Below are 16,471 nucleotides of genomic sequence, written 5' to 3'. Positions count from 1 at the left end.
TATGTAGTGAAATCATTAGGGAATTTAGATCTGCTGACTACTGAATTTTGTTAGTATATTATCTGTTGTGGATCTTTAAGTTCTTTACCTCTCAATTGTCACACAGTTAATGTAAATCTAAGAGGCTATGAATTGCAAAAAAAAAAAAAAACCAATGTATTATTCTCTTTAGTCATAACTGATTTTGTCTCCCAGACGAAGGATATGGGAGTCTTCCACTCAGAGGCATTATTCAATGAAAAAGGTGCTCCTTTATCAACATTTTATAGGTTGTACTTTTTTCAGTAAAATTTAGAAAAGGAGATGGCTCACAAATTCAGGATTGTATATTTCTTAAAAAGACACCACTATTCCATCTGCTACTACCTGTATCAGGCGGTTTTTCAGGAATTACTTCCTGAGATATAGTAAATTTGTCTAATTTTTATTCATTTTTTTCAAAGTCTCAAAACTCTCAGTCACTGGAAAAAGACAACATCCCACAAATTCTCAGTTTTGTCAAGGAGCAAAAAAAAAAAAAAAAAAAAAGAAAGATTTTAAAAAATAAATATGAGTATTTTCATAGAACAGAAGAAAAACTTCCCAGAAAAGAATCATGGTTTTCTCTATCTCTTACCAAAAAAATCCCAAAGCAGCAGCCAAAAATGAAATGTAGTCACAAAGAGCATGTTACAATTGGTTTAGATCCCCTAAATATAATAAATGTTTCATGAGAACCTGTATTCCCACACCAATTGTTCTTTCTAATATGGTAACAAAACCAAAACAACTTAAAGAATAGATACTGATATGGAAGGAGAAGTGATTTATTTGGTAAGTGTAGTTTCATCATTAAATGATACATGCCAAATCAAATAACAAAGATAACATAAAAGCTTTTGCTACTATCGAACATACTGAAGTTAAAACATCAAAGTGCTCTTATTCTGTAGCATTGAATAACACTGTTCCATCAACAAATCAATAAGAGGTAGGTTTTGTGTTTGGCCAGCAGGTAACAATAAAACTTCAGCCACAGATCTGTAACAGATAAGGATGAAACTTCATTAGGTTGTTTAGTTCACATACCTCTTTCATACCATGATCAAATAGAGGTTTGTAAAGGAAAAGAGAGTGAGTAATGACAGACTGCAAGCACTAGAGTCTGCTAGTAAGGAAAAGTAATAACACTGCACCCTCCCACACCACCCTGCCCCAACATTAAAATAAATCATAGCTATCTGAAGAGAAAAGAAGGGGAATCAAATCTTATCATAGCAGTACAAAGAAGTTTTGGGTTTGGTTTAGAAAATGTATTTTAAAGTACATAAAAAATTTATAAAAAAGAACCATAAATTTAATACAAATAGAAGATAAAGCAGCTTGAAAAAGTATGAGAACAACTAGCTCTCCTTTTTCTTTGCATTCCTCTTGATCTTCTAGTTGTTATTTTTCTTCCCTGCCTCCCTCCCTTGCCTCCCCCCCCTCCCCCCCATTTTTAGGGTGATACTTCATGAAATATATCTTCCTTTCCCCTTGGCTTTGTCTTTCCTTATGAATTTGCATTGGGAACTTCAGCGCTCATATTTGTTTAATTGTTTGAAATATGGGTTCTCCATTCGCATTGATAACCATCTCTGAGCAAATCCTAGTTCTGTAAACCATGACAGCTTTGTTAGCAGGAATGTCAAGAAAGGCAACACTCATAGCTGGTTTGTGCTCCATCTTCTTGGCTGGCATTGGCCTTTTTATTCTAATTCACTAGAAGAAGAATTGCAATTAAACTTACATAGTTTTCCCAGTTGCCTTTCTCAAGCTCATCTCCCAGTCCAGGCAGCTACTTTTGTGAGGGGTATTTCAAAAAGGCAAACTTTAGTTGTGGAGGTTAATCAGTCTCAGTTTCTTTCACAGTTATCATAGAGAAATAGGCTGGCTTAGACATTGATTGAGTGCAGGAGCTGAACGCTGGAGAGTGGTTTACTCCCTTATTTGCTACATGCAACTTAATAGAGCCTGGAACACCACTAGAACAAACCAAAACAAACAAATTTCCATCAAAATGGACTCCTTTCATTCATCATTATCTACTAACATCCCCTGTAACCTCACCTCCGAAAACTGGTGGGAATTTTTTTTGCCAGGTCAGCCAAATTCTCTTAGTGCTTAATAAGGCTAAATAAATAAGGCTACCTTCTTTTCCCACAAAACATGACCTTCCTTCCCACAGTTTTATTCTTCAGGATCTCTTTTGAACAATCAGTCTTCACTTGCATCTTATGCTTTTCCTTCTCAGTTGCATAGTGACTCCCCTGAACCCCATTACTGTTTTGATCGCTGGTTGTCTTGCTTTTTTCTTGTGTGTTCTGTCCTCCATCTGAACAGTAATTATTGCTCCTTAGCTATTTCATATTTCTGTAACTCATTTCCCTACCACCCAACACTTGGAGAAGTAAATAATCCCCATATTAACACCTTGTCAGAGGAATGAATAGTAAAGTACTACTGTAGCCCATGGAATGATTGTTCCATGGGCACGTGGAGTCCTCTACAGCGGTTTGACCTTAAAACTTTTCTCTGACCATAAAGGTTTTCAGAGACTTGGGAAAGCTATTTCACCAAAGCCATCTTATTCCATATTAAAATAACAACAATTTGAAGATGTTAGCACTTTCATGAGAAACAAACAAACAAACAAGTTTTACTGACTGTTCTACATAAATGCGAGCCACTGACAATAAAAACATACCTACATATAAAGAAATTCTAAACAATATGTTTAAGTAAAACTCCTATTCAAAACAATGAGCAAAACTGACACTAACAGATTCTGAATGGGTTAAGATGAAAAATACAAAACTGTTTTCTTTCAGTATTGACTTTCTCTGTATCAAACAATGTATGTAGGCAGCCTGTAGGATGCCAGCAGAAATGGATGTCAGATCCCTGACAACAACCTAATTGTCCTGGTAGTATCAAATATTGTGTTAAAGGTAAACAAAATAGAAACTATTAGCTGTGTTCAGATATTTAAGATCCTGCATCATCTGGACACACATGGGTAATTAAAGGCAGCTTCAGGCAGCTCTCTTAAGATCATTTGCAGGAGTAAATGAGATATAATAGCCTAACAGATCACGTAGAGCAACACCACTTTCCTGCAGAGATTTTACACATTTAATGGCAGAATTTGCCTAATATGTAACTTGCTTCAGGTAACTAGGCAACATCTGTGGTTTGAGGCTAATGTATAAATATTACCATACAATTTCAAGAGAAAATTTGCTGAAATTAAAAGTATGAGCAAAAAAACTTTGCATACATCTTTGAAGAACGATAAATTTGAATGAGAACATTTTAAACTAACAAAATATGACTCACCTAAACACAGTTGTTAGGGCAAGTCATCCATAAGAAACAATTTGTTCCAAACCAAAAATGATACTACTGTAGATAATCTCAATGATGATCATAAGCCCTGAAATGATCTATTATATGTGGTAAGGATTAAAGGACAGGAGAAAAAGATAGAATGTTGTAATAGGAGGAGCTCAAGCATCAAATTATGCATCCTAGGGCAAACCTACTGAGGTGACTTAAAATATAAGCACAGAAAATGATCAGAAGGAGAGATGAAATATCTCTCAATTAAGACATATTTCTAAACCTACTTTTGGAATGTGATATTTTAGGCAGAAACTACCAAAATTTGTTCACTATTAAATTTAACAGCAGATTGTTCTACCTCATTACTCCTGCATTTGTCAAAGAACTACTGCTCAGAGCAACAAGGTATGTGTGAGGCAAGGATATTCTGAACATGATCAGATGACATTTTGACATAATTTTTGCTTTAAAAGTTAAGAAAAAAAATTGCCTATAGGGTCAATGTACATGGAGATTCTTTAACTGCTACACCAAAGAAATACAATGGTGAATGCTAATGTGGCAAAATAAAGACGTTAAGAATGTGGTAGTTAAATATTGTTAGCATGGGTAACAGTATCAACAGATACAAAACTAAGGTCTTCAGTATAAATGAGCAAGTGCCCATTTTCAGAGGTACGTACTATGTGTGCAGCTTAAGTACTCCGGATCTTTCCCACAGTGTGTGTATATATACACACACACACATATAAGGGGGTGGAGAAAAAAAATATATATGGGGATATATATATATTTCCTTATTACAGAACAAGAAAGAGGCTGCACTGCTGTTTTGCCCTATCTGCACTGTAAATGGATCCACTGATGAAAATCCATGTCTGTGTGTCTTGATTTCCTGTCAGATATTCTTGTATGTGCTGTGCCTCCACACTGCCTTTTACAGCTTACTCTTGCTCTACATATGAATAATATTTAAAATGAAGCACTGAGCTACACAGATAACTTATCTGTGTAGCCAGAAGGTTTTGAATATTGCAAAATACATACAAAGAAAATTACAAGTGCTATAATTAAGGAAAATACAAGTATATGATACTTAATACAATGAATGTAGAATTAGCCCAAAGCACTCATGTAATTCCCAAACGTCTCCTGAATTGGCCATTATTTCCTATTAGCAGCAGTAGCCACTTCTTTTAAGTGCCATTTGAAACTATCAAAACTTTTTTTTAAAGTTAAATAAAATTCAGTTAAAGTTTGGCTTATGAAATTAAAGATGTATAAAAAATGGTGGGTTCTTTTGAAAATAATCTAAATCACAGGCTGTTTTTAACTTTGTATCACTTAAAAAAATATGAATTGGTAATATGCAGGGGAAAATGCCATTTTGACAGCATAATGACTAGAAAATACTAAAATATAACATTTTACTCTCTTGAAACATGTAAATATTTAATTCAATGAACTGGTTTATTTCATTAATCTCAATAAAATATATGAAGAACACTCAGATCCGAGATTACTAATGGGAATGATTTCAGTCATTAGCATGTAAATATGTATTTTGAATTGAGCAATAACAAGAAGCCAGTCAGTCTAGTCTGTGCAAAACAGATAGTAGAAATCAGCAAAGGTGTGAATATTGAAATTTTTACTGTTCATCATAGGCCACATTTGATGTTTCACACATTACCAGAATCAAGTTACAGGTACAAAATTTTAATCTTCTTACAGAAGAGATGTTGAGCACTGTATAAGCTTTGTTAGATGCACTTATGTTTGAACAGTAATGTATTTTTTTTTAGATACCTCCTTATTGCTGCACAAGACATACTTGCTGTCTGTAATAAAATCTGATCTATTCAAATATTTACTAGCATATTCTCTTTTGCCTTGAGGCCTTTACTTAAAGTGGTGCCACCAAAGAGGCTAGCATCGTTGTTATTTTTTCAGCTGGCAATACTACTGTAATCCAATTTGTAAAAATGTTTAAATTGGTACTTCTGAAATTGATTTATTTCCCCCCTCAGGCAAATTTCGTGTGTTGCAGGGCTTCTAAGCCACTTATTATCATTCCATTTCCATTTATGCTGGCTTCGTTTCACTGGTTTTTGTGGTGGTGCCCTGATACTATAATAAAAGGTGAGTCTGGTAAATCTAGGGAGGTGAAAATGTGGGTGATTTTTTTAGTTATTAATGGCTGGCCTGTGAAGAGAAAAAGACTCCTCTTCACAGACTTTTTCCTCTCTAAATTCCATTTGCAGAGGCATAAAATACCGTTTGTGTTTCTGTGATAGGCTTTTGAGATGTTAGGTGTTTTGCTTTGGTTTGTTTTGTTTTTCCAGATGAAGAGTTCTGTACATTTTTCATTTCAAACAACTCACAAGTGGGAGCATGAATAAAATCTATGGCATTATGGAAGATTTATAATGAATTTTTAAAACCAATTGTCAAATAAAACTAATTCCTATTTATTCTGAGGCTGAATCAACTGTTAATTGATGTAATGTTCTCAACCTCACAGATCTCTCTCTAAAGGAGCAATGAAAGCTAGATTCACAACTGAAATTATGTAAAATAAGAGATCACTATATACATGATATGGATTCAATGCAACATGTGATTGAATATGATATGACACCTGTATGTGAGAGTAAACAGACAAAACTCATAATGAATCTTAAACGGAGTAAAGCACATGTTTTCTAAGACTATCTTCAACTGTTTGACAAGTATGTTTGGCAAAACCACTGAGAAATCCTGGTTTTGCTGACTTAATTCCTGATCCTTTTTTTAAATTAAAAATTCTTAGATTTCATCTGTAATCTATTATCAGCAATGGTCTTACTACTGTGGGGTTTTGTTTGTTTGTTTTGTTTTGTTACTAAACTCATCATCCTGTGGTTAGTGAGCTAACAGATATAGGAATAGATAATGGGCCTGAAGAAATAATTCAGCTTATGAAAATGTTTATGTAATTCTCTAAAAATAGGATTTCCTTGGAATAGAATTATTAATTAAGTTATTAAAATCCTATTTTACTGTATATTTGTGTCATTTTACTCCTACTGGATTCATCAGGGCTCACACCAGAACACCTGAGAGGTGGCTTTTATCTCAGTATTTGTGTACTGTTAGAACTGTTAGAAATGCAGTATCCTCATGTTAATCTGGGCTGCAGGATCTTAACGTTTCAATTGCTTTTTGTCAAGCAGAGTAATTTGCTTTAAAGTAACTGAAATAACACCTTTCTCATTAAGGTAAATCACTGCTCTTATCCATCTGGAAATAATGGTTTATTTTAACTACTTTACTTTGGGCACTCTTTAGAGCACTGCTTTATTTTTGTCCAGTTTTGTCAAACATTAGCCGACATGTCATTTAGCACAGAGGCATATGAAACCATTTCTGCAGCTGCATTTTTTGTACAATGGGTAGAAATTTCAAGAAAAATAAATGGTATAAGTTCTGCCAGGAAAAGAAAGCACTTGTGCATAGCCATAGAGCAGTGCCATGGACCACGAGTTCATTTAGTTGGCAGTTGGCACCAGTCTCAGCAACTGCCAGGTATTTCGGATGTGAACTGGGTTTTTCTTCTTTAGCTTGTGCTGCATTGGAGTTGGGACTGTGGGGCAGCACTGTGATTTCCTGTTAGGAAAGCCTTTTTTCTTCTCACTAGGAGTAACAAACCCTGCTGGGCTCATTCACTGGCAGCAAGTGTTCTGGGTCTTGTCCTCTCTCAGATCTGCTGTGTGACCCCACAATGCTGGAGCTGTCAGAGCCCACTGGCTACCCAGATCTGCCAGGTCTTTGCCAGCAGTTTCACCTGCCTTGAAATCCTCAGCCCCACTGCTCTCCTGGGACTTGTCTCCATTTCGGTCCCTTTCATGGTTGCATATTGGTTTGGCATTGGACACAACTCATCTCGAGTTTTCTTCACCCATACTGATGCCCATAGCCTGCAGTTATGAGAACCTTCTTTCTGTTTACTGATTTGACTCAGTGAGTTTTGGAATGGCTTCCATTCTTCCCTTACAGCAAAATATTATTTTTATATTCCCAACAATGAATTTCTAGTTAAGGTAAAGTCACAGGGAACACCAGGAACCTTCCTGTGCCCCCATCACCCCTGCGGGGGCAGGAGCGCGCCTCCAGAGCGGTGCAGAGTGCGGTGCGCGCATTGGCTGTTTAGTGGCGCTGTTGCAGTGCTTTTAAGGCACGCTGGCAGGCCGTGGCACCCCTCGTTTGAAACGGTAGAGCACCTGGGATCTCGCAGAGTGATAGAAGGAGGTGAGAGACTATGGTTTGGGGAGAACAGTGCTGAGGTGTTGCTGTGGGCCGACAACAAGGATCGAAGAGCGTGAGGCTGTAGAAAACATCACTGAGGAAGGCTGGGCACTGCTGGAGTAAGAAATGTGAGACCTAAAAGCTTTTAATTCTTTTTATCTTAGTAAAGAAAGCAGAATACCATTCATCAGTGTGAGGAGGTGCTACTGTGTGTTATCTTTATGCTGGAGAAGTGGGGAAACAAAGGGTCATTCATGTGCAGAGGACAGAGTGGGCTCTCTGAGATAGGGCTTTCCTCATCATAGCAAGTGTTGTACAGTTTAAGGTGTTATCTTAAGGCTAAGGAAACCTACCAAATCAGAGTAATTTGTTCAAGTCTTCACTTTTTCTGTGACTTAAAGTTGAAGCTGTGGGTAGTGGAATTAATATCTATCTATCTATCTATCTATCTATCTATCTATCTATCTAGATCTCCTATCTCCTGTGACAGAAAATTAGTTATAAATTATAGATCATACACTCGTCTTATAGTAGCTCCTCATTCCTTTATGTATGAGATAGCATCTGAGTCAGGTTTTAAATCTTCACTTCCTCTTGGCAACAGAATGGATGTAAATTCTTAAGATAAGGCTTCTGTGGTTTCACATGTGGCAGGTAACAGACAGGTTTGCTGGAACGAATGTGCTCATCTCCTGACTTTATGTACTATTAGGTGTCCTAACCTGTGGGTAACTCTTCTCATTGCTGGTTGGAAGTGGTTTCATAAAAGGTCATGTTATGAATACATCTTCTGTAGTCACTTTTTTTTTTCCTCACAGCAGTACTGCTGGTTTCTGTGGAATAACTACTTTTTTGTAAATTACTACAGTAGCTTCTCTTCTGTCTGGCTATGTTCAGATACTTTAAACTGATTCCAGTTACTAAGATAACATTCATTACTTGTGTATTTGGTTTGTAAAATTGAGCTGGTTTGAATTATTCTTATGATCAAGGCTGCACCAGGTGCAGGTGCCCAGGTGCTGACAGTGAAGCCTGCAGTTGGTGGCTGCAGGTGTTGGCCTCAGTGAGGAGAGGCTGACACCACCCTGTGCTGGACACAGCCAGTTCCAGACTGCACCAGCTGACCCACCACAGGGCATGGCTGAGTCTGCAGCCAAGGTGGTGATACCTCTGAGCAACGCAAGTTAAAATGCCAGAGAGGAGGAAGGAACAAAAAGTAAGGAAAAACAGTTTTGTGAGGACTAAGGTGAGAGAATTAAGAGGAGGAGATGCTACAGGCACCAGAGCAGAGATTCTCATCTGCTTATGGAAGAGATCACCAGAGCAGAGGGTAAAAGTGTGAGGAACAAGGAACATCAGAGAGGAGCTGTTATGGAGTTGTTCCAGCTCCCATTCCTCATCGTCATGTACCACCTGAGGGAAGAGGTAGTAGAGCAGGGAACGAGGGAGTGATGTTTATCCTGAGGAGGAGTGTGGAGAAGGTTTTGATTCATTTTATCTTTGTTCCTCACTATCTGAACATATTTTAATTGACAATAAATACAAATAATTTTCTCCAGGTGATGCCTGTTTGGCTCATGACAGTAATTAGTAAATTATCTCCCTTGTTTTGTCTCAACCAGGATTATTTTCCTCTTATTTTCTCTTCCCTATCCTGTTCAAGAGGTACAGTAAGAATGGCTGGCTGGGGTTCTGGCAGCTGCCGAAGTCAACCTACCACAAACAGCTAAATAAAATTTGGAATAAATGTCAGGAATCTTTAGAGTCATACCAACAGAGCTGTTTTTCTTGCTAAGGATGCCTCCAAAAACCTGTAAAGCTCAGATCAACTTTATCCATCCTTGAAGGCTTATTGGTTTCTATATGAACAGCTGGGACTTGCTAGAGTTTCATAACTACTGATCAAAAGTAAACTTACATAAAGAACCTAAAGCTTCTTAGGCTGATCTAATTGTATTTCTGTATTTGCTCAGAAATGGCTGAATATTCCTGTTTTTCTTATGGCAGCTGCTTGTGATAGGGACTGTACCTTTCTTGTGGGTCATGGATTCACTGAATAACTTGAGTTAGGGGAGACTATGGTTATTTGATTTTTCTCTTCCACTGGCGTTGCAGCCAAGTCTGAAGATAGGTCATACTTTTCAGGTCACTATCAAGTTTTCAGGATCTTCAAGAATGGAGATACCAGATCTTCTCTGGGCATCAATTCCAGTATATCACCTCTATCAGGGTGTTGGGATTTTCTAACACAAAAATGGGATGTCTCATGTTGCACCTTGTCTGTGACTTCCTATCCTTTATTCAGTTCCAAAAAGAACCTCCCTTTTTTTAATACTGCCTCAATAAGTAGTTGAAGACCGCAGTAAGGTTCTCCTTTTAGTTAGTTAACCTCCATTAAGGGCAGAAGAAATCTATTCTTTCTGGTACATTATTTGCCACAGATCCCTAGCCATATCACTAACAACTCAGAGGACTTTCTGCACTATGTATTTAGTACCAGGAAGCCCGAGAATATGCCCTCACATGTAGACAATGGAGGAGTTCTGTATTGAGCCAGCTGGACATGCTGCTATGCTATTGAAAAAAAAAAATATAGAGCTTATAGACTAGAAATAGCTAAACAGTAAGGTCTATGAAAACACAATGGAGAATGACATGTATGGTGGTTTAGTGTTTTGGGGTTTGCTGTGGTTTTTTTGGTGTGGGGGTCCCCCCACCAAAGAGAGGCTACACTCAGTAAGGGTGTTCCAGTTCTGTGTTTTCTGTTACAAGTTCTGTTTCTTCTTCATAGACAAGCCAAATATAGTCCATCTGTAGCTAAAAAGATTTTTTTTTTTTTTTTTGCAGACTAATGATACTGAAAGTGAGGGAAGTAGCAATATTCTAAGCTTAAAGTATTGCCATATGCTCAGTATGAAGTGTAGTACAAGTTTATCTAACGGCAGTTACTGGCACAAGGACTTGAAATGATTGTGCTTCCTTAGCGCACACACTTCACTGTCTAAACAGTTCCCTTTCTGGTTGCAGTGAATGCCTACACGTTAATTGCCAAGAGCTACATGTGAAGGTATATGAGTTTTCCCCATGGTGAAATGATGTTGAAAACACATGGTGATTTATGGGCAGTAACTGCCTAGCAAAAATGCTAGTAAGGGGAGGAAAAATGATGTGGTAGGTTAGCAGTGGTTTAGTTCTTGATATGTCTGAAGAATAACACTCTAGATTTTCATCTGCTCTCTAGTTTTTGTTTGAATTCAATTTCATGGCATTTGATCTGACTGAATCCATTAGAATGCTATGAAAAGATACTTTCAGAAATATTTCAGGCAACAAGACTACTGTGGAGACACTCAGGTAGTCTGTTGAATGACTGAAATACAGAACTTTTCTGTTTGAGACTTTTCCATAATATGGTTTAAAATTACTGTAATATAAAGAATTTGGAAAACAAACAAACAAAACCCAAACTAATAAGTACTAATTCTTTGAAGTTTGCCATATACTTGCCTTTCCCTATGTCCATAAAACATTTAGTGTAGTGATTTAATGTGAATTGCAATGTCACCCTAAAAAAATATCTTCTGGTATTTCAAGGGACATGCTATAGAAACAGTTTTACTTATTGAGCAGTTAATAAGTATTGTTCCTCAACATAGATTCTTTATGATAAGAGTCAAAGCAGGAAGGTCTAGATGTCATCAAAAGATCTTGGGATGTGCAGTCACTGCTCAAAGAAGTTCATTTATAAGAACCAAATTCACACCAAGCGGAACAAACACTGATCAGGAATGAGGTAGCTAATGATGTATAGTTCTGCATTGATAGAACAGTTTTTTCTTTTTTTTTCCTTTTTTTTCCCCTATCACCTATATGCAATGCAATTAGGCTAGCTGCTTCTGTCTTTCTGTGTCTCAACCTGGTTTTCATTCCTTTCCTTATAATTCATGCTACTCTCGTACATTTCAGCTAAAAATGGAAGATCCAGGAAATATCGTAGTGCTATCAAAAAAAAAAAAATCCTTAAACCCAGATTTTTTTTTTTTTTCTCAAGGAAGAAACATGTGAGAAAGATCAGAAAATATCAGTAAATACGGTGGTTTGAGGTTCAGGTACCTTTAAGAAGACCACAAAGACAAAGTTCTTCAAAAAGACAGAGTCCTAAGGGAGGGACCTGGCCATCCCGGGATGTTGTAACATTGTTATTCTATTCCAATTTCCAGTATCACACTATTTAAGACAGTGCCTAGCTGATATTGCTTTCTTCTCTCCTCCTTGAGAAGAGCTCACATGTCTCTTTATCTCATGGTTTGCGTGGGGAAGACAGCTCTGGCTGGCCAGGGGAATATTGAGCTGCATCACAAGGCCTTCTGTACATACAGAATGCTTTCTGTATGTACATTTGTAAATAGAATTTCCATTTAATCTTCCGATCTATTTGTGCAGCCTTTTTATTTCTATTCCCCAAAAAGAAGTTAGAATATCTTCTGTCCTCCGGTCTGGAATATCTCATGGCTCTAAACCAGGACATAAATTAATGATGAACTGTCATTCAGTACATTCCAGATGTAGGGCAGTAGTGATAACCACTCTAATTTATTAATTACAACAAGAGGCACATTTCCCTACAAACTGCAATGTCTAGTGAAGGTGAGAGAACACAAAAAAAAGTCTGAATAGAAGAAGTGTCAAGTTTCATAGTAGTTCTGCAGTTTGAGGATGGAGGGGAAGAAATCAATCTGGTTATTGCTGGAATTGGAGTAAATGAGATCAAGAAAAAGAGGAGTAACGGTTTGACAAGTATACAAGAAGGTGAAAAGATTAAACGGCTAATTAGCACATGTGAGACTTTGTTGTTTGAAATTAAAGTAAGAAATTGCAGAAAGCTTTTTGCTGACTTAAGTTGCCTTGCCTGTATTCCTTTCATCTGTATTTAAAGCTTTCCTCAATTTGGTCTATTTGTTTTCCAAAGCCCAAAACTGAAAAGAGATGGGGAGCCACCTGACTTGTGTAATTCAAGTATGGAGTTTTTGTATATGAGAGAGATCTTAAATAAGCCTAATTTTACAAAGAACTTCCAGTTTAGTGATACTGTTGTATGTTGTTTGTAGTTATCTTCTGCAGTTCCAGATGCCAGTTAATGCACTATAGCATCATTGTACAATAAATTTCAAAGACAAGATTTTTTTTTTAAAAGGCATGTATTTTCTTAGCAATCCAGATTAAAAATATCAAAGAATTTTTTATGCATTTTGATATTGTTGGTTATTGTTGTTGGTTGGTTGGCTGGGTGTTTTTTGTTTGTTTGTTTGTTTTTTTTTTTTTTTTTTTTTTATGAGCATTTTCAGTTTCTGAATTCAGGAAACTTACAGTGTAAAACTTGAATGAAAGTTGTCTTTCTGGTCTGTTGTCCTGTACCCAGTAAATCACACACCCCTATTGCAAAATACAGAAATTAGATAGTGGTGTAAACTGAAAGTATAGTTTGGGGCTTGTGGGACAGTCTGATATCTAATATTTTACTTATAGAAAAGTAATCACTTAAAACCCAATACCTCAGTGGTATCAGCCAGGTGTAACTAATTGTCTTGTGTGATGTTTCAGTGAAAAGTGTAAACATTTTTTCCCCCTTTGATTTTATCTTCAGAATGAATCAAAATATTTATTTGAGGAAATTGTCTTAAAATCAGTGTTGCAATGTAATTTTATCTTATCCAAAATTCTGGTTTGTATATAAAAGTAAGACTTCTCAGTAAGATGAGAAATGTAATGTAATTTTTCTGAAGCTGGTACATGAAAGATTTGGGGGGTTTGAGGGTTTGTTTTCTAGTCATTGTGTGAAATTGGACATGAATGCTTTTTGTCAAGCAGCAGCTGGAGAGCACATAGGATTGCCCATGCTCTCTCAAATTGCACTCGATATTTCTGTGTCAGTCGAGGCCCAGCTATCTACTTCTAGGTGTCCTAAATTTAAAACCTTCCTCTTGAAATGGAGCCTATCAAAAAATGGTTTGTCTTAAGTAGATACAAACAGTTTTTTCTTTCAGTGTTCTCTGATGGAGACCGCACAGATATTTTAAAGTAGGAGGGTTAAAAAGCTCAGAAACATGTCTGGAGTTTTGTAATGAGTGTTTAGGCTGTGTCAGAATAAAGAGCACATAATCCATTGGCAGTTCAGGTGCAGTAATATGATGGTCATCATAACACTCATCACACCTACTGATGTACTTTATTTTGAAAGTTGTTATAACTGATGCCTTTTTATTGCACAGGTTATCTGGATTTCAGCTTCCATCATCTATTGTGAGCACAGGATCTATTCTCACCCTCTGTTTCACCACGGATTTTGCTGTCAGTGCTCAAGGGTTCAAAGCTATATATGAAGGTAAGAACTCTTTTCCTGCCATGTTGTCTTTCTACTTGATGCATGCTTTTCATGTTGAAACACAATGTTCCATTTTTGTTTGGGGTTTGAATCATCATGAATTTTGCATAAACTTTTTTTAATTTTTAGTTTGTTTTTTTTTTATCTTTTTACATGTTACTACATCATAGCCACAGTCTTGATTTTGAAGTTTCATTTCTACTGGAATTTTAAATCAAAATTGACAGGCTTCCAAAGCAGGATTCAGAATGCTTATGTTTGAATGGTGTGGTTATTATTTCCTAAATGCCTTTTTTTTTCTTTTGACAATGTATACCATGTATAATGGTAAAAATGGGAGGACATATGAATACTAACTGATCTTGAAAATCAATCACTAATATTCTTCCTGTGAAAAAAATTAAAAGAACAATGACAACAAAAATATATGCTCATACATAAAAGCAAAACAAAAACAATAGCACTTGGAAACTGGCTCCATGGATGACATTAGACTATAGTGATGACTGCACAGTTCTGGGGAAAAATAAGGCCAAGCATTTAATGTCTTCTAGTGTCTACCAAGAATTAAGGTCATAAAACTGGAGTGATTCCATTTCCTTAATACTTCGAGCTGTAAAAAAGGCTTTATGAAATCTGCAATCTCTGTTCAGGGAAGTTACCAGATAACTTTACCTGTTGGTTAATGAGGGATGTGAGTGTAATTTCAGGATTGCTTTCATGCTGGTTTTGTGATTTTTTTTTTTTTTTTTTTTTTTTTTTTTGGTGTGTGTGTGTTCTTCTGTGTTTTGGGTGGAGTTTTTTAATTTTAAGTCATGGAAAATGCAGGGCTTTGAGTACTGGAAGTTGTCAGAAGGAAGAGTTTCAGATTACTAAAATGCAAAGCAATTTTATCTATGGTTTCATAGGTATAATCCTTCTTTGAAAGTGTTTATTCTGGAAAAATTGCTGACAGCCAGTGAAGTGAATTTAAAAGGAAAATATTTTTATCAATGGATTGATGTAGAAAGCAGTATGGTTTGACTGTAACTATTTACTTGCATTTGCAAATGTATAAATTTGTTACATTGGTCACTACTTTAGAATAAAGTCAAAGCAACTTAGAGACCACAGATATGTTCAAGTGCTGGGTAACATGTGATGACATTTGTCCTGGAACTGTTCATAGCTGCTTCCTTGACAGTCCCTAAGTCTACTCCATATTGATGCATAGTGATTAATGGTTTGAAATCATGGTGTTTTTTAAAGTATGTTTTGAATTCAGTATCCTCATTGAGTGAAAGGCAGAGGCATAGGAGGTGTCATGAGTAGCTCAAACTTTTTTTGTTGTAGGTGTTTCTGTTCAGGATGGGTGGCTCATCAGTATGTCTTGTCTTGGTCCCCAAAAGCCTTATTGTGTAGTAAGTCAGCTAATGAGTCTTTTTTTAAACCGTGAGGAGGGTTGTGATGAAAAGCTAAGAAAGTTTCATTTTAATAGTCTTTAGAAGATTTATTATGTAAGCTGAAAAGGAACATCAGAAATCACCAACACACCAGGAGCTGTTTTTGTGACCTCATGAGTAAATCACTTTCTACATACCTGTAGAGGCACATGATGGCATATTTCATCCCTCTATGCAATTTGAGCAGTTTGTTTTTCATATTGAAAAAGACAGTGAAGAATGCTAAAGGACGTCTCTTGACTGTCAGCTTAGGAACACATGCACAGAGCCACAGGCTGTAAAATAATGACACTTCCTGCTGGCCTACTTTCTTGTAAAAACCCCAGCAGGACCAGCAGTAATTAACATTGACAGATAGCACCGTGCTCTGGTTAAACAACACTGCCCCCTTTCAGATTTAGTGCTGTAAACCTGGCGTTGTGCGTGAGCTTTAAATGGACCGCAAAATATGACATCCAACTCCAGGAGAAATGGTAAATGTCACTCAAGTGACAGTGTCTCAGTGTGCAGAAGAGGCAGTGGGGACTGATGGTTTGGGAAGGATTTGTAGCAGTTTGGTGCTCAGTGATTCTTTCTACTGCAAAGGTCACTTGAGTTACTGCAGCCCCATAGCTAAGAACTCCTTTTACTGTTCCCTACATTACTTGTTTTACATAGCGCCCCCATCTCACCAGATGAAATTTCGTGAGTAGGCAGGTGAGTGCTTTCCCTGGAACAGGGGAATGCAGACTAGATGTAAGTCTTTATAATCACTGTCAAATACCCATCCCTAACCTCTTGTGCTTTTACTAAAAGTACCTTCTTGTCCCTGGTTTTAGTCATTCACTTAAGAATGTAAGAGCTGGCTGTTCAGTGAGAAACATGGGGAGCACTGAATTACTACTGACTGCTGCTCTCTAAGTGTTTGGGACACTATGGAGTTGTAATGTAGAGTTTGAGAAATTCTGTGCTAAACATCTTAGCTGGAGACAAGTTTTAACTGGCTGCAAGGACAGCA

General features: G+C 36.9%; 1 protein-coding gene across 1 annotated transcript in view; it reads left to right on the top strand.

Moving 5' to 3' along the window:
* CSMD1 (CUB and Sushi multiple domains 1) overlaps window positions 1-16,471 on the top strand; it is a 948,047-nt gene that overhangs the window by 291,182 nt on the left and 640,394 nt on the right. The window contains exon 3 of the mRNA XM_054383599.1: window positions 13,920-14,032. Coding sequence (XP_054239574.1) covers window positions 13,920-14,032 — 113 coding nt within the window. The remainder of the gene's footprint in view (window positions 1-13,919; window positions 14,033-16,471) is intronic.

This window comes from Indicator indicator, chromosome 9 (genome assembly GCF_027791375.1).
Source record: "Indicator indicator isolate 239-I01 chromosome 9, UM_Iind_1.1, whole genome shotgun sequence".
Lineage (NCBI taxonomy): Eukaryota > Metazoa > Chordata > Aves > Piciformes > Indicatoridae > Indicator > Indicator indicator.
Note: the sequence above shows the minus strand (reverse complement) of the source record. Positions and strands in the feature narration are given on the sequence as shown.